Here is a 27,297-nt window from a genome sequence, read left to right as displayed (position 1 = left end):
GAGAACTTGTGCGGAACAATGCTGCAGTGGTGGGATTTACAAAAAGAAAGAAAAAAAGTCTTTACATCATTTTTGGCTCGTGGTTTATTTCTCCGCCATGATTGACTTTGAGGTAAATGAACAATTTAATGCGGCGGGAGAAACTCTCTGGAGGTTCCGAAGTCACGTTTTTAATTGTGAGAGGGTGCCGAATCTCACACATTTTAATTGTCTTTTGCTCACTAAATGTGACAACTAAGAATGAAGTCAACATTACTGCACAATAATCAACACAATCATTTTTTTTATGCTAACTGAATTCGCCCAGTGGAAACATTGACTTCAGTAGCCGTTTTTCTCGTCAGCTGATTTGACAAGTTGACAAGTTTTTGTAAGATTCAAAGGGCACATTATGGAAAATGTGCTTTTGAATTGCTTGTTTACAAATAGTTGGGACTTTCAAGAGGTAAATTGAAAAAACAAGTACCGTATTTTTCGCACTATAAGGTGCACCTAAAAGCCTTTAATTTTCTCAAAAGCTGACAGTGCGCCTTATAATTAGGTGCGCCTTATATATGGATCAATATGGAGCCTTTAGTGCAGCTCTATTTAATAAATGCATAACGTAACCCCAGCCTCTACTGTAGCGTCTATTCTATGCGCTTTATATATGAAAAAAGTTTTGAAATATGCCATTCATTGGGGGTGCGCTTTATAATGCAGTGCGCCTTATAATGCAGAAAATACAGTATATGTTTTGTGAGCTCTCCAATTCCAAAAATGTATCTGTGATGAAGCCATTGGGAATCTTTGTCAAATTCAGTTTTTGCCGACGTTTACTGTGTGCCAAACGTCCAATTTGACAAGATGAATTGCACTCGGTGATGAAGCATCGCCTCATTGGTCGGAAAATAAAAATCAATATTTGACAGTAGCGCATTTTTTCTTCATAATCCGAGCCTGCACCTTACGACGGGGCAGCGGAAACGTACCTGCCAACTCCCTCACTGTACTTTAGATGAGGATTAATAGTCCAGAACCCTGAAAATGTATTCAATTTTGATCCTACCTACAGCATAAAGTAGGGAAGCTTTCGATCTAAGCCAACACGGCATCCCGTCTTTTTTTTAAAATTATTATTATTCGTGGCTTTCAACAGTCATTATGGGGGGGGGGGGAGAATAAAGCTGAGTATTACAAAAGAGACAACAGATGATGTTGCTGATGTGTCATCATTACTCATACCAATTACACCCCATGCAGCACCTGATTTTACAATAAACATTCCGAAATCAGCTAAAAAGCCATCTGATCCACAAGCTTTGATCGGACGTGCTGTATTATGATGCGTATTAAAGTAAACATGACAATTTTCTCCCTGAACATCACTGTTGAAAGAACTGAAAACAAAGGCGGAAATTAGCTGACGAGTGGCAACTGTAGCCAAAATTTGGATTGACGTGGCAGAGGCGCCGTGAAAGCAGGGAGCAGGCGGAGGAACGATTACAAAAGATGGAGGCGGGCACTGGAAAGGAGAGAAATGAAGATTAGTCGAAGCAAAAGGGAATATATGTGCGTGAATGTGAGGGGTGGAGGAGGAAGAGTGAAGCTCCAGAACAGCGGTGAGATGTGCCGTAGGTGTGTCAGAAGAATTTAAGGTGGAGGAGGGACAGCATCAGGGATCCGCGCTGAGCCCCTTCCTGTTTGCGGTAGTAATGGATAGGCTGGCAGATGAGGTTAGACTTGAATCCCCTTGGACTACGATGTTCGCAGACCGCTGTTTTATAAACTTTGCCCATCATCCTAGCAGAGACTCCTCTGTCACATAAAACACCAGACACCTTCCGCCGCTTGGACCCATTTCTTCACTTCCTTACCACACTCTCCATTGCGCTGTATTGTTGACCCCAAGTATTTGAAAACAGGGGTGAGGCCGGCCATCATGTACGGATGAGAGATGGTGGCACTGAAGAGACAACAGGAGGCAGAACTGCAGGTGGCAGAAATGAAGATGTTGAGGTTCTCGCTTGGAGTGAACAAGTTGGACAGGGTTAGAAATGAGGTCCTTAGAGGGACAGCCAAAGTTGGATGTTTTGGAGACAAGGTGAGAGAGGGCAGACGTCGATGGTTTGGACACGTTCAGAACTGAGAGAGTGAGTATATTGGTAGAAGGGTGCTGAGGATGAGCAAAGAAAAGGTTGATGGATGTTGTGAGGGAGGACATGAAAGATGCACAAGATCGGCTTTGATGGAAAAACATGACACGCTGTGGCGACCCCTAACGGGACAAGCCGAAAGGAAAAGAAAGAAAGAATGAAAGAAAGGAGCAATTGTGAACAACAGTTGACAGTCATCAGGAATGACAAATGTATTAACTACTCATGATTCAGCTCCAAAAAGTTTTGTACGGCACCAGGATTCGCCAGAACTTCTAACTAAATGTGAAAACATTTTGCGTCGGAATCTCTCAATGTAGCAGGGTCCAATTACAAATTCATTATTACATGGCTGACTTCGCCAGAGAAGGCGAGCAGCCCGATCGGGCAAATTGCTCCGTCTTGCAAGTGACGGGGGAAGAGTAGGCTGTTAGGGCGACATCCATAATTTGGGGGTACTCTCCAGAAGCTGTATGAAGTGCGCTCACCGCGCTCCAGAGCACTTTGTAATGTACATTATTGCTTCTCTCATTACGAGTGTAAGAGTATCGGTAATACAGTTGGGTACCTCGACGTTCGAAAACTCCAAAAGTTGCATAATTTGGAGTAGGATGCGCATATTGGGTTCTGGCGCAGGATAACGATTTAAAACACACCAGCCAGTCAACTTTTGAATGGCCTATAAAAAACTAAATGATGCTTTCGGAGTGGCCTGGTCAAGATCCAAAACTTAATGCTATTGAAATGCAGCGGCAAGACCCTAGAAAAAGCCATTCACGCTTGGAAACCCTCAATTATTGCTCAATTCAAACAATTATGCAAGGAAGCGCGGGCCAAAATATCTCAGCAGAGATGTGAAAGACTCATTGCCAGTTGTAGAAAACACTTGATTTCAGTTCCTGCTGCTGAGGATGAGAGTCAGATCAGGGGTCTCGAAATTGTGGCCCGCGGGCCATTTCCGGCCCCCAAGGTGATACTTTGTGGCCCCCACCTTACTATGAAAGTTAAACAATAGCGCGGCCCTGAAGTTTTATACGAATGGCACTTTTACTGTGTTGTGTGCGGAGCTGAGGAGCCTGCCAATCACGGTGGGGTTGTGGCTATCGGGGGGGGCGTGACGGCGACCGGGGTTGACGCAGGCAGAGAAACATTTTTCATTGAGTGAAAGTTACAGCGGTGTTGCCACGAAGAGTTTCCATGAGTAGTTTAGCACACAACTTGTTTACACCAGCTTATCTTATTTTGTGATTTTAAAATGTTAAAATGACTTTTTTTTTTTAATTTCTCATTTAAATTGCTGCGGCCCAGCCTCAGCTAGAATGTGCCGCTGTATTCGATGAAGGGAGCCATTACTTTTTGCACGCAGGTCCAGGTAATATCCTTGGAATATGTTTTTCCTTGATAAATGAAATCCCTATTTCAACTTTACTTGGGTTATTATTCTCTGATATTCACAATTTGGTTGATGAACTTGAACATTGCCGTATTTTCCGCACTGTAAGGCGCACCTCAAAGCCTTTCATTTTCTCAAAAGCCGAAGGTGCGCCTTATATATGGATCAATATCGAGCCTTTAGTGGAGCTCCATCTAACGGATGCATAACGTAACCCCAGCCTCTACTGTAGCATCTTTTCTATGCGCCTTATAATGTGGTGCGCCTTATATTTGAAAAAAGTCTTAAATAGGCCATTCATTGAAGGTGCGGCTTATAATGCAGTGCGCCTTATAGTGTGGAAAATACGGTAAATTGGGAAAACGGTGCAGAAATATAAGAATTTGGGAAGGGGCCCATCGCATTTTGTTGCCACTGTACCACCGGCGGACACGGAACGTAAGAAGTTGCTTCTTCAGGCTGCAGATGGTCTTGGCACGCATACAATGACGGTAGTAATACTGCGTAACAGCTGGCTATTAGAAGCACCGATGGCGAGAGGGCAGAAAGTCGGGACTTGTCAGCTCGAGGATGCAGAGAAGAGCAGAAGGGAGCTGCCCCCCCCCCCCCCCCCGGCACAGCGGTTGAGCCATGTAGGAGACCTTATGTTAAAACCTGCACAGGTTTACACCGGAAAATGCGGCGGCCGCTCGCTGGTTTATAAAAGCGCGTGTTTGTCAGGCTTACCTGCAGCGGCGAGGTGAGGGTGGCAATTCATCAAGATGGTGCACAGCCAGCAGAGTTCATTGCAGGAGCCATCGAGGAGAAAAAAAAAAGACGGGAAAAACTCAGTCACGATACATAAAACAGTTCAGATAAATATCCACGTAAGTAGTTACAAACCTCCAGCGTGCAATGACAAATGTCATCGCACCCCGTTATTCCCAAACAGCGCAAAATGTGTTCAAGCACGCACACGAATAGAGCATTTCATTAATAACGAGGATTTATGCTCCCAAGTTTGAAATCAACTTTTAATTGTTTAAATTATCCAGTTGGTATTCCGATAGATTCCTTTGTTGACAGACTACTCGCGACGGAATAAGATATTAAATGAATTATTCATGAGCTCATCTGTAAAATGCTATCGGGGGAGAAAAGACCACCCCCATATGGAGAGAAGCTTGGATTTCTTCTAATGTGTCAAAAAAGATTTTCAAATCTCGAGTGATGAATAGAAGAATCCAACGCCATTTCTCGCAGACCCGCCGTCTTTTATTTTTCACATATAGTATAGTTTCACTTTCATCTGCTGCGAGCAATGTTGAAATAATGACTAATCTTCCCCTTCGCCTACTTGAGTCCTGTCACTTTGGCGCAGGAGAAGACCGAGTAACCCGTGTGGAGTGTGCTAAGAGTCATTTTTCCTTCCCAATGTGCTCGCAAAATGGCCTTGAGTCTTCTTCTTCTTCTTTTCCTTTCGGCTTGTCCCGCTAGGAGTCGCCACAGCGTGTCATCTTTTTCCATCTAAGCCTATCTCGATCGTCTTCCTCTCTAACACCCACTGTCCTCGTGTCCTCCCCCACAACATCCATCACTTCTCTTTCCCGTAACTTCATTGCGCGGCTCATCATCTTGATTCCTCTACAGTTTCCACAGTTCCGAACATCGCCTTAGTTCTTTAAAAGGGGAACTAGACTCTTTGAGTCTTTGTAGACCTAGAGAAAGCCCATGACAGAGTACCAAGAGAGGAACTGTGGTACTGCATGCACAAGTCCAGAGTTGCGGAGAAATATGTTGGAATAGTACAGGACATGTATGAGGGCAGCAGAACAGCGGTGAGATGTGCCGTAGGTGTGTCAGAAGAATGTAAGGTGGAGGTGGGACTGCATCAGGGATCCACTCTGAGCCCCTTCCTGTTTGCGGTAGTTATGGATAGGCTGACAAATGAGGTTAGACTGATCGAAGTCTGCTCTCTCTAACCTTGTCTCCAAAACTTTGGCTGTCCCTCGAATGAGCTCATTTCTAATCCTATCCAACCTGCTCACTCCGAGCGAGAACCTCGACGTCTTCATTTCTGCCACCTCCAGTTCTGCTTCCTGTAGTTTCTTCAGAGCCACAGTCTCTAATCCGTACACCCTGGCCGGCCTCTCCACTGTTTTATAGACTTTGCCCTTCATCCTAGCGGAGACTCTTCTGTCACATAGAACACCAGACACCTTCTGCCAACTGTTCTAGAGTCTACTTTCTTCAGTTCCTTACCACACGTTACATTGCTCTGTAGTGTTGACCCCAAGTATTTGAAGTCATCGACCCTCGCTATCTCTTCTCCCTGGATCTTAACTCTTCCTCCTCCACCCCTCTCAGTCACGCACATATATTCTGTTTCACTTCGGCTAATCTTCATTCCTCTCCTTCCCAGCGCGAGCCACACGGTCCTCATTTGTGACATGAAATGGAACAGAACGAGAGTCAATTAGGAGCCCACCTGAAGCTGGTGCTGATCCCGACACAAACGGAGTGTTGGTATCAAATCTCACCCAAGTCATTCGGCACAAAAGAAATGACGAGATGTTTGCAACCGCAATCTGATTACGAGCTGCTATCTATTTTTCTACTACTACTATTACTTCTTCTTCTTTTTATTTTTCAACAGTCAGGATGTGCTGGCCCTCAGAGGTCAATCCTGGTACTACAACGGGCATCATTGATTTTTTTTTCCCCCCCCCTAACATGTGGGATCAGCTAACATAAGAATCGTGATTTGAATTGAAAACAAGATGATTGACTCGATAATATGTCCTGGAATCCACTATTTCAAATAAGCTAGCCCAAAAAACTTAATGACGCTATTGTTGTTGAACACCAAAACAAATGTGATCTTAGCCACTGTGAGATTTATAGGGCTGCTATTAACTCGTCAATGTCTATTTTGTCTGGAGTTCCTTTCAAACCTGCGGTTAGGTTTCAAGAAAATAAACTGCAACATAAGAAAAAACAATTAATTCTACTCCACGTCTCTGCCTGACTCAGAAGGCTGAAAGCGTACTTTTTGAGGATAAGTAAACGGAAAGGCTTCTTTGGATCTTTCACCAGGAACGAGACCAAAACCCAGAACAGTAGCTCAGGCCAAAACATCTTCGGGGGCACTAAAACCAATGCGATCTGATCTGAACAGAGTCCAAATTCAGCTACAGACAGAAAGTTCAGATCCAATTTGAGGAAAGATTTCTGTATAAACATAAAAAATAGAAACGCGCCCACGGACTCTTGAGTGTCTTTCACCACAAACCCAATTGCAGCATCCTAACCCCCCACCCTAAAACAAATCTCCTGGGGGGGGTATACATTCACCAGACACCCATTCAGGTCAAAGGCAGAGGCCGACGAGTGGGGACATTTCACACGTCCACACGCACACACGTGCACACACAGCTTACTCTCGCCACCTACTTGCGTTACATAACACCCTGCCTACCCGTCCACCAGGCAAATCTGCATCAGCGGAGCTTCAAACCCCCTAACAATCCACTTCCACGCCTCTCCACATGGAATCCTCGTTTCATATACGAGGACAGGTCCCGCGGGCGTCCCACGCAAGGGCTTTTCGCTCAATGACCCCCGCGTCTCTCTCTCTCTCTCTCTCTCTCTTTCTCTCACGGCATGGGGGGGGGGGGATAATGGCGAGATTTTCAGGCCCAGCGTGACGGCCAAAAGGATTTTCTTTTCAAAGTAGTCGTGCCCGAGTACTCGAAAGTAGGCTCCTATTTACTGGCACCGGGAGAGACCGCAGGAAGACGGAGGTTGTATTAGGTAAAGAGACAGAATGTGGCTTTGAATGATCTTGGGCCGACATTAGCGGCCAATTTGTATTCGGCCAAAAACTGACTGCTTGCCAGATCCTGACAGAACAAAAACTTTGTGTGTGTGTGTGTGGGGGGGGGGGGGGGGGCATCTCTTGATGCCAAATGTGTGAAAGCTACTATTTAATAGTGAGAGTATCTTCACAGAGACTCTCGTTCAAAACTAGTCAGGTGAGGAAATGCTTGCTTTTAACTCATTTTTGTAGTGACATTGATTCATTACGGCACAATACACTCAAAAGCCAAAAGGCGGAACAATATCGAGAAAAGTTTCCATCATAAATAAGTCAGGGTATTAATTATCACATTTCTATAGTAACCATCACATTTCTTCCTTTTCGCCGGTCTGAGGTGAGATGTAGCTGGAGGCGAGACCCTTTGTTTGTTTTTTTTATTTCACCTGTCCAGTTACTTGTGAATGCAGAATTGAGGATCTGTACATCGTTTTTTTCTTCTATGAAACAGCAAGTTTTGAATATTACTCATATGTAGCCATCAAAGTGGATTCTGATAACGTTACATACAACTCGGGGAGGATGCAGCCAACTGCACCCTCTCCCCCACTCCGACTGCCCCCCAAAAAGGGACGACCGAAATTCAGTGAATTTTTGTTCATCGATATTCTTTTTAAAGTTCCGGGAATGTTTTTTTTTTTTTTTTGCTGCTTCCTATGCACTGAGCAAAATTATGCTGGCTGGGGGAATAACGCAATCGTGGGCGGGGGAGGTGCAGATATTAATGGAGGAAATTTTAATGTTTATTTTATGAATATTCCCTTTCAAAGGCTATCTGAATATTCTAATGTCTAAAGTCCTCCTTTCGGTGTAGAGTACTCGACGGAATAATGTTGGCAGGAGTAGTGGGTGGGTGGTTACACCACTTACCATAGATGACTATGTTGAGACAGAATTGCCTCTTCGGTACAGTTTTTTGTACAAAAAGGATTTAAAATTAACCACGGCTATGGTAGTAGTAAAGTCATAATTACGTGAAATAGTTGTATCTGGGGGACAAATATAAAAGAATGTACATACAGCAGGTACTCATTGCGCATTCTTGCGCCCTCGTCGCCACATTCTTACACCGCTGCGCAAACTTGCACATTGCGCGTCGTTTGTCACCTCGAAACCGCCTAAATGAGGACCTTATAGCAACAGAATGCGAGGTTGCAGAATGTGCGCAGAGGCGTACGGTGTCCTCATTCTCCCAGCGTAGTAGTTACTCGAGTTCCTCGTATCGGGCACACCAAAGCCTGACAACAAGCCAGCCGCCTGGAGAATAGCGCCAGACTGCCGCACCACGTACTTATCCCACCGCAGTTTTCCTCAGTAAGAAGAAGTCCATCCAAAAGCGGTGCCATTAGAAACGGCATCAACTCAGCCCCGAGCGACGCTCTCGACGGGAACGGCGAAATCTGTTCACCCACAGGACCGATCGGTCTCAACACGAACAAATGTTACCCTGTTCCTCCGTTCCAAAGTCTTTGCAACATGACCACAAAAGCGGAGAGCTGTTCATTATTTACACTTCACACACACGCTTTCTGACAGCCGCCAGGGTGCTGCATTTGTGGCCTTCTATCGTTTTGAACGAACCCGCAGCTCGCCTTTGCGCCAGGGCTCCAGTTTATCAGCACGGGGCAGATCTCAACAAGCCCTGTTTTTAGGATTTTTGTACAGTTATACTAAATATTTGGCTTCTTTTTAAGCCTCATGACACAAGGGACATGAATACCATTCAAATTTGAGTATTTATTTCACTCCTTTCTGTTCAAACTGCAAAGGCCCGACTGTTGGATGTCTCGAAAAGATTACCTAGAGTGATTATCCTGTGGTGTGCGGTGTGCTAAAGGGAATGGAAGGACCGCAATGCACCTTTTTGCTAATATTATACAGTTCTTATGCTGAATACGAATCATTTTTATTTTCCGATTATTTGCGACAAATGATCGCACATTGCTGGATTCGCCGGAAAAAGACGGAAACGGAGCGGAAACAGACCACAATGGGCGTGACGTTGGACGTTGTGACAACAGCATGGAATACACTGTAACAACACCGATGAATTACTCTGTAGGGTCCCACAAAGACGGTGAAGAATACGAGCTTTATGAAGGCGTTAAAGGTTATCAATTTGAGCCAGTTAGACGGCACACGCGTTCGGATTCAGACGAAGTAGCTGACGATGACGCGCCAAAACACACAGAAGCCGATAACCTAGTCTAAGTTGGTATATTTTCACAAATAAGTAATAATATGATAATATAATGCTCCTTTCTTTTGTCTTGTCCCGTTAGGGGTCGCCACAGCGTGTCATCTCAGATGAATGCTCATATTTGTTTGGCACAGTTTTAATAAGAATAATAATAATACATTAAAATTAAAAGAATAATACATCATTTTTACAGATTGGGTTTAGCTTACAATCGGTGAGGAATTCTCGAAAGGAATGGGTTTTTCTTCGGCGTGAATACAAAAGACCCCCATTTTATCGTCGTTCCAAAACAGCCCATCCCAGATTTTGTGACGTCAAAGGTCCGCCCACGAAATGAGTCGTTCTGGAGGCAAGAGAAACTAGGTCAAAGTTCACGTACTTTAAGTCATAAACACATCGAACAGGATATGCATTTTATGGAACAGTTGAACATATATTTTTGTCTAGAAAAGATCATTTGCGTTAGAAATTACACATTTCATACACTTTAAGAGTGATTTCTCCTCACCGAACTGCTGAGAAAACAATCGTAAACCTGCTTAATATTTCAATATTTACAATCGCAAATAAGTTAGCCTAGCTACTTGTATTTCTTCTACAACTTTCCCCTGTGGGACTGTGATGCGTGATATGTTTGTGTGTGTTGTGCAATGTTAGTCATCTGGAGTACACACACACTGCAAAAGCATTAGAGACACCCATGCCCATTTTTTTTCCAATCGTTTGTGGGTCGTAATGCATTTAAAAATCGGTGAAGATGTTAAAAATCTGTGTGGACTGCACACCCTGCGTAGTATGGTTTATTGGTGGAAAAGTCACAGACGGCTAAACATTTAGACACCGCGCGCCAGAGAACGTAAATTTCCCGGCTGACGTTCCAAACTATCAGAGGCCTCGCTCTGTTTTAAACGTTGCGACCACAGCGGAAGCGCGATGGTCGTCCTTGAGGGGCTGCGGCGCGTACAGTTCACACAGCCCCGCCGCGTGACACGACGACTGGGTCAAGGCTAGTGGGATTCAGCGGCGGAACAACTTTCGGTTATTCCATTAAGTACGAGCCGGATATGCGCGACGTAAACAGCAACGGGGGTCCCGTTGCACTTCCTCTGTGCTGATTCCCAGAGAATCAAACAAAAACTCCTCGGGCTAAACAAACAAACAAACAAAAACATGTGACCAACATGTCTCAGTTTGGACAGTTCAGCCAATGGAGACTGGAGAAAATGGAGTTTTTAAAAAAATAAAGAAATAAAAATAACCAAAGCAAACTGGCTTGTTGTCTGAGGTTGTAAACAGAAGGCCACCAAAGCATGTCAGGACACCGTCCAAACGGTGATTCTGCCAAAAGGAATGTAGGACCTCAGTGATAAGACTCCTGTTCGGCACTAACCCTGACAAAAGGAAAGAACACAAAAGCAAAACACTGCAGAACAACAAGCTGGGAGAAGCAACCAAAGCTCAGAAACGCCCTTGAAGAGACAGAGAAGGGGGTGGGGGGGGAAGACGTGACTCGTCCCTGGGCTATTAAGGAATTACATTGAATTTCCACAGCTCCTGCTTCCTTTAAATAGTCTTGGCGCTCTCAGTGACACACTTCTCCTGGCTTCTCACTTATAGCCAGCGTGCGCATAAACAGGTCACACTTTTTCTATTAGGCATTTTTTTTCCCTCTTTCCAGTGGATAAAAAGGTCCACACATTGTCGAAGAAAAGAGGCCAGCCAAAAACCAGATCACTGCTTCTCCAAACACTGTTGCATAAAAATGGTTCTCTTCCAGAAGAGAGCTTGTATACGAAATAAAACTTCTTCTTTTTCTTTCGGCTTGTCCCGTTAGGGGTCGCCACAGCGTGTCATCTTTTTCCATCTGAGCTTATCTCGTGCATCTTCCTCTCTAACACTCACTGTCCTCATGTCTTCCCTCACAACATCCATCACTACTCTTTCCCATAACTTCATTGTGTGGCTCGTCATCTTTATTCCTCTATAGTTTCCACAGTTCTGAACATCGCCTTTGTTCTTAAAAATGGGAACTAGCACACTTTGTGTCTTTGTATACCAAGAGAAAGCCCATGACAGTATGTTAGAATAGTACAGGACATGTATGAGGGCAGCAGAACAGCGGTGAGGTGTGCCGTAGGTGTGTCAGAAGAATTTAAGGTGGAGGTGGGACTGCATCAGGGATCCGCTCTGAGCCCCTTCTTGTTTACGGTAGTAATGGATAAGCTGACAGATGAGGTTAGACTGATCGAAGTCTGTTCTCTCTAACCTTGTCTCCAACACATCCAACTTTGGCTGTTGTTTCTTCAGTACCACCGTCTGTAATCCGTACATCATGGCCGGCCTCACCACTGTTTTATAAACTTTGCCCTTCATCCTAGCAGAGACTCTTCTGTTACATAGAACACCAGACACCTTCCGCCAGCTGCTCCAACCCGCTTGGACCCGTTTCTTCACTTCCTTACCACACTCACCATTGCTCTGTATTATTGATCCCAAGTATTTGAAGTCATCCACCTTCGCCATCTCTTCTCCCTGGAGCTTCACTCTTTCCCCTCCACCTCTCTCATCTCTTACTCTCTCTCATCTCTCTTATTTCGGCTGATCTTCATTCCTCTCCTTTCCAGTGTATACGGAATAAAACTAATAAGGTAAAACTACAGTATTCACACTTTGTAGGTAATATCATTTATATTTTAATGTGCTGACATTTTTATGTGAGAGTAATTTCCTGCTCTGTGCTGATCATGATCCATCTCCCACCCATTTTATAAAAGTCATATTATTTTCAAGGGTATGGAACAATCACTGAAACGTCTTTGTAGTGCGACCAGTGTTAACAGGCTTAACTCAAACGAGCGCATCCCCCGATAGATTTCCACAGACAAAATGGCCTCAGATAACCACGTCTAATTCTATGGAGACTCGGTTCTGTGCACGATCCTCTGTCCGATCCTTCCCAACCTGGGCAGAATCTTCCCACAGCTTGTCACGGGACTGCTGGCAGGATGAAGGGACTTGAAGGCATATGCGACTTTCCATCTGTTGCTCACTCACTGCGATCCAAAAACCCCTTCCTCGGTAGTCGTCGGCCATCTGTTTCCAGCCCTTCCCCGCTGGCAGGAAACATGAGCACTTCAAACTGATATAGGATAGGATGATGATGCACACTTGAAGGGAATTAAAAAAAAAAAAAAAAGACGGGGGCAAAATCTGATTGAATGTCTCGGGGGTTACTCAATGTCTGTAATTACAACATACTACATGGTAATACACAACTGTAGATGAAAAGCGGTCGAGAGGTTTGTTGGTGAGCACTGCTAAACAAATATCAACTTATAATTCTGCAAATGTGATGCATTCATACAGCGATTTTGGGATGATTGGTACTTGGCCATGGTTGCTTGGTTAATTAAACGTGTGTAGCCGAAGAACATAAAAATTGGTGCCGGCTCGGGGAAAAAAGAGCTATCAGACCTCCATCTTTTCCAGTCCATGTTGTTTCACTCAGTAAAACACTGGCCATGAACTAAGAACATTTATCGATTGTTCCATCCATCCATATTTTGTATCGTCGTGGGTGAGCTGGAGCCTATCCCTGATCTAGAATGGTTGTCATACGTTTTAGAAAAAGTGCCGACTCAAAATATACTTGACTCTCTAACTACCTCCATAATGACCAATGATACCAAAAGTATCTTAGTATTTGTAAAAAAAAAAAAAAAAAAAAAAAGTCCATTATTCAATGCAAATTCATTGAACTTCACTGGATTGAAAACAAAAATTAAAGGCATTAAGATACGCACTTAGAACATTGAATTCGGTGATACTTTCCCGTACCACTAGAGGGAGCCTGGCACGCACTAGTAACCCGACATACGAGTTTTTCACGATACTAGCCTTCACGCATGATCCACAAAGAGCTTAATTCTTTAAATTCTGCTAACTGTTGCTACTGCATGTTTTATGACATACAATACTGTTTAGTGCTGTTATCTTATTAAAAATTACTCTGTGTCAAGTGGGCGTGGAAAAGCAATTAATAATCACCTGGATCAGAATGAATTTTAGAACATGATACAAGTTACTTTATTCTGACAAAGATGGAACACTTGCCACATCTTATTTACTTAAAAAATAATGTTTAACTTGTAAGTATGAATGTTGAATTGATAACAAAATCACTGTCTGTAGAATTCATCAAGATTTCGTGATTGTAACCAATGATTGCAATTACAGCAGATCTGAAAGGAATGTTGTCAGACCAAATAGAAGTTGAAGCAAGAACCAATTGTGGTCGGACTCCCAGGTAGCGGTGTCTTCTCCATCTTAAATAAGAAATACGACAAGGAGCCCCATCCTGACACCTCGACATTCAAAACACACACACAACAAATAAGCTGCCCGTCGACGCAAGAGAGAGCGTCTTTGTTCTGCAACACAATGGCGGACATTCTGCCGCGAAGGAGAGGGTCACACATTGAATGTGGCAACGCTGCAGTGTGTGGAAAAGGCACTCCAGGGCCACGCAGAGACCTCCAGCGCCCTCAGTCCAAGGCTCTGTTTACAGCTCTTCTCCCTTGACCTGTGCTCAAGTGTCAGCCCAATGAGATAATGAATGAAACTGTCCAAGCTAATCGTCACCACAGACTTTTTTGTCTTGCTGGGAATGTGAACTATGTAAAGCCCGCCTATCTGGCATGCATCTGTCATGAGGGAGGAAATCTGTTTGACTCCCGAGAATAAACGTGTGACGCAAACGTGCTATGCCAGGTGTGTTTTTTCTCCAGGATTAAATACGCCTGAAACTTGACATGCGTTGCTTTTCGGATGTTAGCGCGCCTCTGAAAGTGTCTCCAGGTGGATGAAAGAACGAGGCTTCCAATTTATCAATCCCCATTTGGCCGCGCCAACGCGGGCGCTTCGTCAGGTCCTCGGATTAATCCGCGTTTCTTCACATCCAATGAAAGCGTGACAGCGGTGCTGCGGACCTCCGAGTCACATGAGATGCATTCATTAAAGCTTTTTCTGCTTTTAGTCGGTGGATCAATGTCTTGTCAAATACTGAGCAGCAGATTGCCCGTTTTAAGAGAGTGCTGCTTTTGATTTGAACCAATATTACACAGTAGAATCCAGACAAGACACAGGACGCAAAAAGCAAACCTACAACCGATTCTGGCTCCAGTCCAACTAAGTACTCTGCATCCTTTTCTAATTTAATATTATCAAATGGAAACATAATTCTGTTAAAATCTACTTCAGTAATCACCAGAGGACTAATCAAATATCAGGGAGATCGTCAAAGGCCATTAGCATGACAAGTCTTCTTCTTCTTGGTGACAGTTACGGTCGTGGTGTGTAGATCTTTTTCAATAGCCACACTCTCAACATGATAGATGAAATTATTAGACAAAGCATGGCTTTTATGTGGTTGCTGGCTTCCTCAAAATTGTCACAGATCTTCTTTGTATTTATTTTTTCATTTCTTTTATTTTTGGCATCTTCCCCAAACACTTCAGATTCCACCACTTCAAACTTCATTTTGTGCTTTGCCTTTGCTTTCCCAAATTTCACTTAATGCCGACATCACAATGCACCATTTTAGGCCCGATCTTGGCCCGAAAACCTTCCGCAGCCAATTTCCTTGACATATTTTGTCGGAAATGAGAAAACTTCTTGTAGTGTGACATTATCAATGACCAACGATTTGGGTCTACGACGCCAAAATGTGACATATCAACGACAACTCTCCGACAACGGAACCTTGACGTCGGCCAGTAGGAATGCGAATTGTGACCGGTGCTTCACCCCCCTCGTGCTCGCCATTGTCGACATTTATTCATCATTAGTGTTGTTTTCTCAAGTAATCCTTGAATGAACGTCCCCTCCCGAACGTCAGTGACGACCACCACACATTTTTCCTCTTTCAGTCCTCTTTGGAGCGACTCCATTAACTCTCCACATTTCAGAATCCACACTGTCTCAGCATCACAGCCCGAGGTATCGACTGACCTTTCTAAAACAAGTTACTTATTCCATATTCACAGATACATTTTCTGAAATCTAATTAGGGCCGTGGTGACGAGCTTCCATGCCTTATTCCGCGCACAGATTGCTGGCAGTGACAAATGTAAACTCGCCTTGTCAAATCAAATTTTAAAACCCGGGAAGAAACACACACAGACACACAAGTGTTTCCCTCCAGCTGCCTATTGTTACTCCAACCTTAAAATCGGTTTTCATTGAAAATCTACCGAAAATGGATATGTGGTGTGGAACTGCCATCACGAACACCATTAGGGCCTTGTGACAAAAACATCTATTTACAGTGTACCGACCGGTGTACACACGTTTGGACCAACACTATGGGTCAAACAATCCCTGTGTTTTGTGGAAAATGATGATTGCCACAAAAGTAACAGAAATTCTGTATTCCAAAAACACAAAGACATTTTGCGATTTCGAACTGCGTGCAATTAACTAGTTTTGTGCATCACTCTAAGAATACACGTGCATCATTATGCAGCGCAAGAAGCTTTGTTTTGTTTTTGTTTTTTTAAATATATTGTTAGATATTCATGGCTTAATGATTTTCCTGCTGTGGTAGCCTTGGTTAGCAAAAGACTACTCGCATTCCAGTGCATGTACGAATGATTTTGCCGCCGTAAGGACAGAAATCCTTCACAAACCGCAGACCCTTTGTACAAAATATCCATCCATTTTCTTTGGTGCTTATCCTCACAAGTGTCACGGGGATTGCTGGAGTCTATCCCAGCTGTCAACGGGAAGGAGGCAGGGTACACCCTGAACTGGTCGCCAGCCAATCGCAGGACGCATCGAGACAAACAGCCGCACTCACAATCACACCTAGGGGCAATTTAGAGTGTCCAAATAATGTTGCATGTTTATGGGATGTGGGAGGAAACCGCAGGGCCCGGAGAAAAGCCACGCAGGCACGGGGACAACATGCAAACTCCACACAGGCGGGGCCGGCCGGGATTGAACCCGGGTCCTCAGAACTGAACTTTACCAGCTGATCCACCGTGCCGCCCCCTTTTTACAAATTAGTGTCACAAAAAAAAAGGTTTAAGACAAGGAAGCCTCTGCGGCGATAAAACAGAACTCGAGGCTGGAGCGCGTCCACCGAAAAATATATTCTCCTCTCGACAAAGCGGAAATTGCAGGAAAAGTGCCAAAAAGTTGCTAACAATCCCTTCACATTCTAATGAAAAACTTACTCACTGCTATACGTGCTACTCATGCAAACTATTAAATGGACGAGCAGAACCTGAGCTGACCGGACTATAAAGCAGGAAAAAAAAAAAAATACAATCAAAGATCACGTAACAAACAGCAATTTCCCTAAACAGTTGTTATGGGAGTCACGGCACACCAGAAATCACATTAAAATGGAAATTAAAACAACATAAAAAGGGAGTGTTGTGGAGAAAAGCCGCGAAAAGGAGAAAAACAAAGGCAGACTGGGTGAAAGTAATAACAGCATGGACGCACACATCATTCCGGAGTGGCCACCTGTCACTCTACAGGAACGCAAATCAAAGTTAGAATTTAAGATCATCCATAACATATCCTAGGGAACTCGTTCTAATCGTGTGGTATGTCTCCACCATGTAAATCATAATTGACGTGCTTTGAATTATTAACACAGAGTTCACATGGGCAAGTGTGAGTGTCATAAATGGAGATAATTACAGTTTTGTAACTGCTTGCCAAAAGTCAGGGTTTGGTATGTACACGGGTTTTACACTTATGGTCTGGTTCACGCTTGGTACTGGAATGCGGAAAAAAATTCAAAATGCAGTATAAAAATGTTTATGCTTTGGGGAGGGACTGATTTGAAATACTCCCAAAAGCAAGTAAGCTCAATTAGTAATTAGGCAGCCGGTGCTGAGTGACATCCGACCACATTCATTATCTTCGACCATCTGACGCCAACGATTAATTGCCAGTAAAAGTGCCGCATTGGCGTTTAGCTGACCGCTGAGGTCAAAGTAAAAAAAAAGTTAAATGTATGGAGGATGAAAGGTGTTAGCATATAAGAGAGGAAGGAAAGTATCTCGTCCGGAGACGAGCCTTCCGCCGCCGCCGGCTCACAAGAACAAACAGCCACCTTTCTGCGGCGTCATCAACGTCACAAAAATGCACATCAGCGGGTCAACTGGCCTGTTTAGTAGAATATTAATAGAATAAATTAAGCAGGGCTGGTCATAAACAGCAGTTATTCTGTCTCTGACGCGCCTTCAAATAACAGCGGCTAATAGTCAATGTCCAATGGAACAGCACATTTTAATTTAGAGCGGCGAAATGTTTAATGTTCCTTCCAACGCAGCAGGCGCAGGGGAGTAGACGTGTACGTTGGCGCTAGGAAGCAGAAAGAAGAAAACTGCAACCAAATTAATGATGAAAAAGTTGATTTTTTTGGGGTCCTGGCATGCAAAAACTTCTTCTTCTTCTTCTTCTTTTCCTTTCGGCTTGTCCCGTTAGGGGTCGCCACAGCGTGTCATCTTTTGCCATCTTAGCCTATCTCCTGCATCTTCCTCTCTAACCCCAACTGCCCTCATGTCTTCCCTCACCACATCCATAAACCTTCTCTTTGGTCTTCCTCTCGCTCTTTTGCCTGGGAGCTCCATCCTCAGCATCCTTCTACCAATATACTCACTCTCTCGCCTCTGAACATGTCCAAACCATCGAAGTCTGCTCTCTCGAATCTTGTCTCCAAAACATCCAGCTTTGGCTGTCCCTCTAATGAGCTCATTTCTAATCCTATCCAACCTGGTCACTCCGAGCGAGAACCTCAACATCTTCATTTCTGCCACCTCCAGTTCAGATTCCTGTTGTTTCTTCAGTGCCACTGTCTCTAATCCATACATCATGGCCGGCCTCACCACTGTTTTGTAAACTTTGCCCTTCATCCTAGCAGACACTCTTCTGTCACATAACACACCAGACACCTTCCGCCAGCTGTTCCACCCCGCTTGGACTCGTTTCTTCACTTCTTTACCACGCTCACCATTGCTCTGTATTGTTGACCCCAAGTATTTGAAGTCGTCCACCCTCGCTATCTCTTCTCCCTGTAGCCTCACTCTTCCCCCTCCACTTTTCTCATTCACGCACATATATTCTGTTTTACTTCGGCTAATCTTCAATCCTCTCCTTTCCAGTGCATGTCTCCATCTTTCCAATTGTTCCTCTGCATGCTCCCTGCTTTCACTGCACATGACAATATCATCTGCGAACATCATGGTCCAAGGGGATTCCAGTCTAACCTCATCTGTCAGCCTATCCATTACCACTGCAAACAGGAAGGGGCTAAGAGCTGATCCCTGATGCAGTCCCACCTCCACCTTAAATTCCTCTGTCACACCTAAGGCACACCTCACCATTGTTCTGCTGCCATCATACATGTCCTGTACTATTTTAACATACTTCTCTGCCACACCAGACTTACGCATGCAGTACCACAGTTCCTCTCTTGGTACTCTGTCATAGGCTTTCTCTAGATCCACAAAAACAATAAGTTCAAATCTCAGTCAGCTATACTGGCACTCGTGGAATCACAAGCATAGATAAGGCAGCATCATTCGCCCTCATCAAGCTGATTTAGGCGAGGCGATGAATCGGAAAGTGTGCTAAAATTCATGTCACATACAGCGTGTCTTCAGTTTATGGCAGACCCAGCACATTTGGAGGGTTGCGAACTACGTACGGTACTACGTACGGCCATGGAGCGCAAAAAATGGTCCACAGTTCCATACTTTTGCTTTGTATTTGATCCTTTATGGTCTAGAAGTGATTTTCACACAAATATTGAGGATAAATATCAACTGCGGAAAAGGTCGGTCAGTCGGAAAACGGTGGCGTGCCCTCTCCAGGTCGGGGATGAGATCCTTCCCCAAGTGGAGGAGTTCAAGTATCTTGGGGTCTTGTTCATGAGAGAGGGAAGAATGGAGCGGGAGATCGACAGACGGATCGGTGCGGCGCCTGGAGTGATGCGGACTTTGTATCGGTCCGTTGTGGTAAAGAGAGAGTTAAGTCGAAAGGGGAAGCTCTCAATTTACCAGTTGATCTACATTCCTACCCTCACCTGTGAGCACGAGCTGTGGGTTGTGATCGAAAGAACAAGATCCCGGATACAAGCGGCCGAAATGAGTTTCCTCCGGGCTCTCCCTTAGAGAACAGGTGAGAAGCTTGGTCATCCGGGAGGAGCTCAGTGTCGAGCCGCGACTCCTCCGCATTGAGAGGAGCCAGATGGGGTGGCTGGGGCATCTGATCCTGATGCCTCCCTGGTGAGGTATTCCAGGCATGTCCCACTGGCAAGAGACTCCGAGGATGACTCAGGACACGCTTGAGAGACTATGTCTCTCGGCTGGCGCGGGAACGCCTCAGGATCCCTCCGGAAGAGCTCGAAGAAGTGGCTGGGGAAAAGGAAGTCTGGACATCCCTGCTGAAGTTACTTCTCCGGTGACCCGACCCAGAAAAGCGGTAAATAATGGATGGATGGAATATAAACTGCGTTAGCGCAGGGTAGTGGTAAACTACGGCGTGTTTGGATTTGCATATGAATTCGAGTTACGTCTCCACCATAAGAACCCATTTTATTCAAACAATGCATATCTCCTTTAAGTCGGTCTAATGAAGACACCTTTTTGCACTGCATTATTCATAAAAACAGTAATACAGATTGCCCAAGATGCAATCACAACAATGTCGTTTTAGAACTCTTCCACCCCCACCACCAATGGCTTTTTGGCTACTTGCACATGCAACTTTGATTAGTTGCTAAAGCACTGAATCATCTTGGACCACTTAGTACTCCCACACAATATTTTAGCACTGCCATTTTGCCCACTTCCCGACCTGTTCGTTCTTGCACATTATGCTGAAAAATGACACGAGCTTGTGTACTTTTGCGAGCGCTTTGTCACATCCAAGTAAAAAAATAAAAAAAAAAAAATAGCGAGAGGGTGGACATTAGACTGTTGCTACGGCCATTTGGAAGTGCAGCGAGTCTGGTAAATACTAATAATGACTATGAAGGGGAAAATTGAGAAATGACTCTTCAAATGAAATGAAGGTCTTATTGACAAACAAAAACCACAGGGAGACCTGACTGAGACAAAAATTCATTTTGTAAAGACTGCAATTTCTATTCACTCTTTCTTCTGCGTTTGCAACTAAATGCATGATCCACCGGTCGGTTCCTTAGCAACAGTCTCTGAAATGATGCAAGACTGAAGGGGAAAAGAGAGTCGGCGCAGTCCTTCTTGTGCAGGTGAAGGCAAGTCAGACGTTTCTTGCCGCCTGTCAAAAGCTCTCGAGGTTACAGCGCCGCATCTCATTTATCTGTGGAAAAGAAAGCAATCACGCAAAGATAATGCGGGGTGCACAAAACTACCCGATAATCCTTTTGGTGTGTGCCTCCATGAATGGTGAGGAATATCAATTAACTGTTTTCCCGCAGAGGCGACCGAGGTGAGCAAGTACTGTGCGAGTAGTTGAAGCCGCCCTTTGACCATTCGAAATGCACGAAATCAAATATGTTGCTGTTTAAACGCCAGAGTTTGCATTTTCTATTTACTTGTTGCTCCAACACTTACACTCGTTTTTCTACTCTCAACACATCTCTCCAGCGTGCGAGAGTGACGTCATTTTGCGACATTACTGACTGCAGATTTAAAAAAAAAAAAAAACATACAGCGTTAAAGGTTTCAAGGAGGGAGATTACTGTTTTTAATTCTCATTTTTATGCCTGAGTACCATTTAATTCAACCCAACAAAGAAAGAAAGCAGTAGTCCAGACAAAATGGAATCCAGTGAAGCCACAGGTCCGTGATATGCTTAAGGATTGTTTAAAGATGTCCAAAAAGATGTAACTATCCATCCATCCATTATCTACTGATTTTCCAGGTTGGGTCACGGGTGAAGTCGCTTCAGCAGGGATACCCAGACTTCCCTTTCCCCAGCCACTTCTTCCAGCTCTTCTGGAGGTATCCCAAGTCGTTCCCAATCCAACCGAGAGACATAGTCTCTCCAACTGTGTCCTGGGTCGTTCTCGGGGTCTCTTTCCGGTGGGACGTGCCCGGAACACCTCACCAGGGAGGGGTCCAGGAGGGCATCCGAATCAGATGCCCCAGCCACCTCATCTGGCTCCTCTCAATGCGGAGGAGTAGCGGCTCGACACTGATCCCCCCCCCGGATGACCGAGCTTCTTACCCGTTCTCTAAGGGAGAGCCCGGACACCCTCATTTCGGCAGCTTGTATCCAGGATCTTGTTCTTTCGGTCACGACCCAGAGCTCATGCCCAGAGGTGAGGGTAGGAACGTTGATCGATTGGTAAATCGAGAGCTTTGCCTTTCGACTTAGCTCCCACAACGGACCGATACAAAGTCCGTCTGTCGATCTCCCGCTCCATTCTTCCCTCACTCGTGAACAAGGCCCCAAGATACTTGAACTCCTCCACTTGGAGAAGGATCTCATCCCCGACCTGGAGAGGAGACGCTGCCCTTTTCCGACTGAGGAGACTCCAGTGGTACTGTGAATCTATCTACCCATCCCTTACGGATGGATACACGACAAAATGGTGGTCAGTCAATCACGGGGGCTTGCTGCCCTAACGAGATCAAGTAAACGGCAAGTCGGCCTTTTTCCTTAATGACGGATGAAGCATCTCCCGCGGGCCTCTGCCATTGGCGCGCGGTCTTGTCGAGCGCTCACGGTCGTATTTTATTTCAATTGCAAATGAAGCACCAAAGCTCAACGGCTTTGTTCACAATTCCGGCGTCAATCGTTGCACATGTCAGCGTATTTTCAGATTTCGCAACAGGGTCACACCAGAACCGTGCATGCGGGACCCAAAATGCTTCGAGCTAATTTACTGACCCTCATCAAGGCACACTATTTCTTTGTTGGAGTACATTCATAATCTACACAGTACATTGCACAATGCTATATGTCAACATTATAGCAATATATTAAATATTTCAGACCGTGTTATTTTTACCTGCTTGTTCTCGTGCTACTGTGCTCGTACAGTTATACATACACTGCTGTTGGAAGTATCAATATGTAAACAGTTGTCACGGCCACGGATCCGCAAGGCGGCTTTGTCATTAAGTGCCGCATATGTTGTCATCCGTGGAGGAAAACACTGATGTCTATGTCCTACAAGTAACTTATGTTACATAATAACACGCAGAATTTTCAATAAAATGAAAGAACCACAACGATAGATGAATAAATTTACAGTTTTTTTGTCTGCGCATGGGTGTGCTTTGTGGGGGCTTGGCACGGATGAAATCAAACACACGTCCAAATGACCAATCCATATTGCCATTAAGGAAAATGTTGCCATTTATGCTCTTTCTGTGTAAGATTTTCATCGAAAAGGCTCATTAAAAACACGGCAAGTATACTTTTTGGATTTCATTTCCAGTCAGGCCAACGATCAATCACCAGAGCCGCTTTATCCTGTGAAAAGCATCCTTAAGAATGGCGATAAGCATCCTTCCTGGATTGTTTACGTGGTTTGCTACGACTTTTGTGGCATTTTTAAAGGAGACAATTTGTATTGGGAGTATGACATTTTAATTGCGTGCTAAGCTACACAAATGTACCAAGAGCCGATCTTTTGCGAGCTGCACTCGTGTGACATCGGATCCTCCTCCACTGAAAGTCCAATCGATGCTTTTACGGTCTTTACGGTCAGGGCTGCCGCTTCCGTAAATAGCAGCGACGTAGCCGGCTACTTCCCCCGGTCGTCATGGTAATAATGTAGGCGGCGAGGTGAGCGGTGGCTCATTTGCATGAGGCAGGCCCCCTCAAAACAAACTGAGTTCAGCGTTTTCAGTATTTGTAAAGACTGGGGGGAGGGGGGGAACCTGCAGGCTTGATTTGAGTTGTGAGCCATCAAAATCATCCCAATGACATCATAATTCACTCCATTATGGTTTGTTCTCTGCTTCTCCTGAATTATGCCATTAGTTTCATCATCCGACGTGCACTTTCCACACGCCAGCCGGTTTCTCTGACAGGCGTTCAAATCAGAAAAAAAACAACGTGTGGATGGATGGATGGATGTCACACTGTGCAGAAGACGCTCGGATTTCAACAAAACGGAGCGTCTTTTAGACCGGCTTACGCAGAAATCTCAGTTTATCTCTTTATTTCATTGTATTACTTATCTATTTATTTTGACGGGGGTTGGCGCGGTCCACGGGAAGCACTAGGAATGATAAATACAATCTCAAAAGTGTGATTGTTGACATTGAAGTGCGGTGATTCCCAACCACTGGTGAGAGATCATCACATGCGCTGCTGGAAATTGTCCACAGGTCACAAATTGATTTACTATGAATAATTCAAGTAATTTCTTTGCTCGTATATCTATGCCAATGACATACAGAGCAAAGCGATACTCTTCCACTGCTTGTACTCTTTAAAAAGTGACGTGGACTTTTTTTCAAAACATTTTTGTTTGTATGCAATCGCTGGCTTTGCTCAGTAAAAGTTGGGAAAAACGGTTGCGGTGGACCCAAATGTTGTCACCTCACTTGGATGACGGAGGCAGTGAGCCCAGAAGTGAAAGCAGCAAACTCACCTTCAATGGAGATCACGTGCTCTCGGATCTGGTTCTGCAGGGCCAGGTCGTCGATGCGCTCGATCAGGTCGTAGATGGCGTAGATGTTGGGGTGGACCGACTCGAAGCGATGGATCTCCGCCCGGATGGCCGCCGAGTTGGACAGCACGAACTGCGAGCCGGCCGCCCCGGACTGCCCGGCTTGGCCGGACACCGTGCCGGAGCCGAACTGGCCGCCGCCGCCGCCACCGGAGCTCGCGGACGAGCCGGATCCAAACTGCGACGGAATGGATTGGGGCACCGGGGCCGGGACGGTGCCAGGGGTGGGCATGCCCGCCTGGGGCTGCGGCGAGATACCGGGTACTTGGACGCTCGATTGGAAATTCATCTGGGGTTTTTTTTTTTTTGAGCGCGCGCGGGTGCGTTGTGAGGGGCGAACTGAGACTTTGACGGATGTTTGTTTATGCTGCTGACGACCAAACAAAAGAAGTCCGCGCGATTTGTGCTGCCGCTGCTGCTGCTGTTGAGGGCACCGGCCGCGTCACAAGCATCAATAGTTGCTCGCCGATTGCAACGAAACGCCGCTCTTCTTGCTCATATTCAAAGTTGGCCGTGCTGCATATTCCCTTCTTCGTCTTCTTTGGCCCCTCGCCGCGTTCTGTTTTGCCTCCCCCCCCACCCCCCACCCCCCAACAACAATGCCGCCTACCACTCTTGGACCGACGGCTCCACCTCGATCGGTGAGCTTTACAACCGGGCCGACTCAGCATACGACGAGGCTCGGCTTTGGACAACGGCGGCGCCCCCGGTCCGCTGCCTTCGATGGGTCGCCTTCGATTGAGAAGCTAACGTCGGCTCGTCCTCCCTCTGGCCGAACTAGCGCCGCTCCCCTCCTCCGCGTGCTCCAACGTCAGCCATCACGTAATTGTACTTGAGATGGGGGAGGGTGTGATTGGATTCGGGTGGGTGGGAGTTAGCAGCAGCAGCAGGAGGAGGAGGGATGAGGAGGAGGAGGAGGAGGAGGAGGGAAGAAGAGGGGAGAAAGTCGCAACAACCAGAGTGATAACCTCCCTGGCGGTTATGGAAGTCCACCGGTACTGCAAAATGCTAATTCACAAGCTGCAATATTGCCTTCAGTAGAAAAAATAAAATTAATCTTGTCTATGTGCTGTATTCAATTCCCATATAGATTGGCGTTACGTTTGACACAAACAGCCAACTTCATTCGGAATTTGTACATAATCGCCGCCGTTTCCCCGCCCGTGACTTGGCACTGGGTGAAGCTCAAGATCCACTTTCAAGCATTGCCAAAGTGTTCGGCGAAGTGCTCGCTGTGTGCGCCACATGAATGAATCCGCGAACTATTTTAAAAGTGTAATTCAGAGGCGAGGAAGTGCTGCGTCCGTAAGGGAAAATAGATTCAATGCTGTGTTTAAAAATGAAAGTTCAAGACAAAGGGGGCGGCACGGTGGGTCAGCTGGCCTCACACTTCTGAGGACCCGGGTTCGATTCCGGCGCCGCCTGTGTGGAGTTTGCATGTTCTCCCCGTGTCTGCGTGGGTTTTCTCCGGGTACTCCGGTTTCCTCCCGCATCCCAAAAACATGCAACATTAATTGCACACTCTAAATTGCCCCTAAGTGTAATTGGGAGTGCGATTGTTTGTCTGTTTCCATGTGCCCTGCGATTGGCTGCCAACCAGGGTGTACCCCGCATCCTGCCCGTTGACAGCACTCCCCCCGACCCTCGTGAGGATAAGCGCCAAAGAAAATGGATGGATGGACAAAGCGTCCATATTGCTTTTTGTTTATGGAAAAGGTCATTGTGACCATATCTGTGTGTCAAATACTAAATCTACTGTACAATAATTCTTAATACTTGAGTATTTTGACAAAATTATATCACACACATGCTATGACGAGCCCTGGTAAATGTTCAATTGTGTGGTGTGGAAAGTGCATAATCATATTTCTAAACAGAGCCACCTGTTGGTGTACACACATACTACAACAACAGCTGACTTCCGGTGCGCCAAATATGAGCCCGAGATCATTATAATTGACTTACTTCAAAGCTATACAGAAATAGATGAGGTATTAAAAGTATTATGGGTGCAGGATTGGTTTGCTTTGCAGTCGCGTAGTCTAAAAATACCGTTTCTATAAGCACGAAATAAATTTGCAATTTTGACTGTGAAATTGTTTTGATGAAGGAGTATTCTTATGCTCTAATAGAATCTGAGGCACGCCTCTTTTTCCACACAATGAGCCACTTGTAAATCACTGGCTAGGCAAAATTTTAGATTTTTTTTTCCGGCCCTTTGCTGTCACCTGCCGGCCAAACGTGTAAAATTCCAAAACGTGTGGAGTCTGCATGTTTTGTCATTTCATAACAGTATTGCATACATAACAACGGAGTTATACAATAATGGCAGCTCAATGAGGAGCTCGGAAAACTGAAGTTCGATGTTGTAAATATCTTAATTCAGTGGGTAACACGCTAGTTTCAGAAGTTAGCATCGCTAGCTCGCAGCGTTGAGGCTCCAGGTTCAAATCTCGGTTAGGGAGCGTGGCGTTTTCCCTTGCTTCCTCACACATTCCCAAAAACATGTATGCTAGGTTCATGGAAGTATCTAATTTGAACACAAAGTGGCGTTGAGAGTCACTGATCTAAAAAATAAGACTGGGTAGTGCATACACATAAAGCAGTGTGTCGATTGGTTGAAGCCAGTTGGCCGCCATCTTGGTACTCCCAAAACGCGTGGAAGACGTGATTTAAAGGTTGGATTATGGAGGGGGTTTTCCTTGGCATATAGAATTTAAACTGGTCGTGTGAACTTGACATTTTTTCAGTTCTGGTAAAATGAAGGATTTTTAATTCGACTTGGTAAAACCAAAAAAGTGCAAAGGAAAGACATAGAACACCGTGACTACCAAGAAACCTTGCATATTACCTAGGGCCAGATATCCATGACATGTTAACTTTTCCCAAAATATGCTGTGACGCACTATCATCTTAACATATCAAAAAGCTTAGCATTTTTTTGTAGTAAAAACATTACATTTTAAGTCAATCAGTTCGATATATTTTTGGAAATAAGGACTCGCAATGGGAAAAATCATG

The 27,297-nt window shown here is 45.1% G+C and overlaps 1 protein-coding gene across 2 annotated transcripts in view; it reads right to left on the bottom strand.

Moving 5' to 3' along the window:
• The window catches only part of agap3 (ArfGAP with GTPase domain, ankyrin repeat and PH domain 3), a 151,296-nt gene extending 126,188 nt beyond the window's left edge, over positions 1-25,108 (bottom strand). Inside the window, exon 1 of one of the 2 annotated variants that reach the window (XM_061840403.1) lies at positions 24,199-25,108. In XM_061840403.1, the coding sequence (XP_061696387.1) occupies positions 24,199-24,565 (367 nt within the window). In that variant the 5' untranslated portion in view covers positions 24,566-25,108. Of the gene's footprint in view, positions 1-5,995; positions 6,101-24,198 lie in introns of those variants that run through there. The other variant, XM_061840405.1, reaches the window with a different exon arrangement.
• Positions 25,109-27,297: the final 2,189 nt, after the last annotated feature.

This window comes from Syngnathoides biaculeatus, chromosome 13, assembly GCF_019802595.1.
Source record: "Syngnathoides biaculeatus isolate LvHL_M chromosome 13, ASM1980259v1, whole genome shotgun sequence".
In the NCBI taxonomy this organism is placed as follows: Eukaryota; Metazoa; Chordata; class Actinopteri; order Syngnathiformes; family Syngnathidae; genus Syngnathoides; species Syngnathoides biaculeatus.
This window is presented reverse-complemented; position numbering and strand designations above follow the sequence as displayed.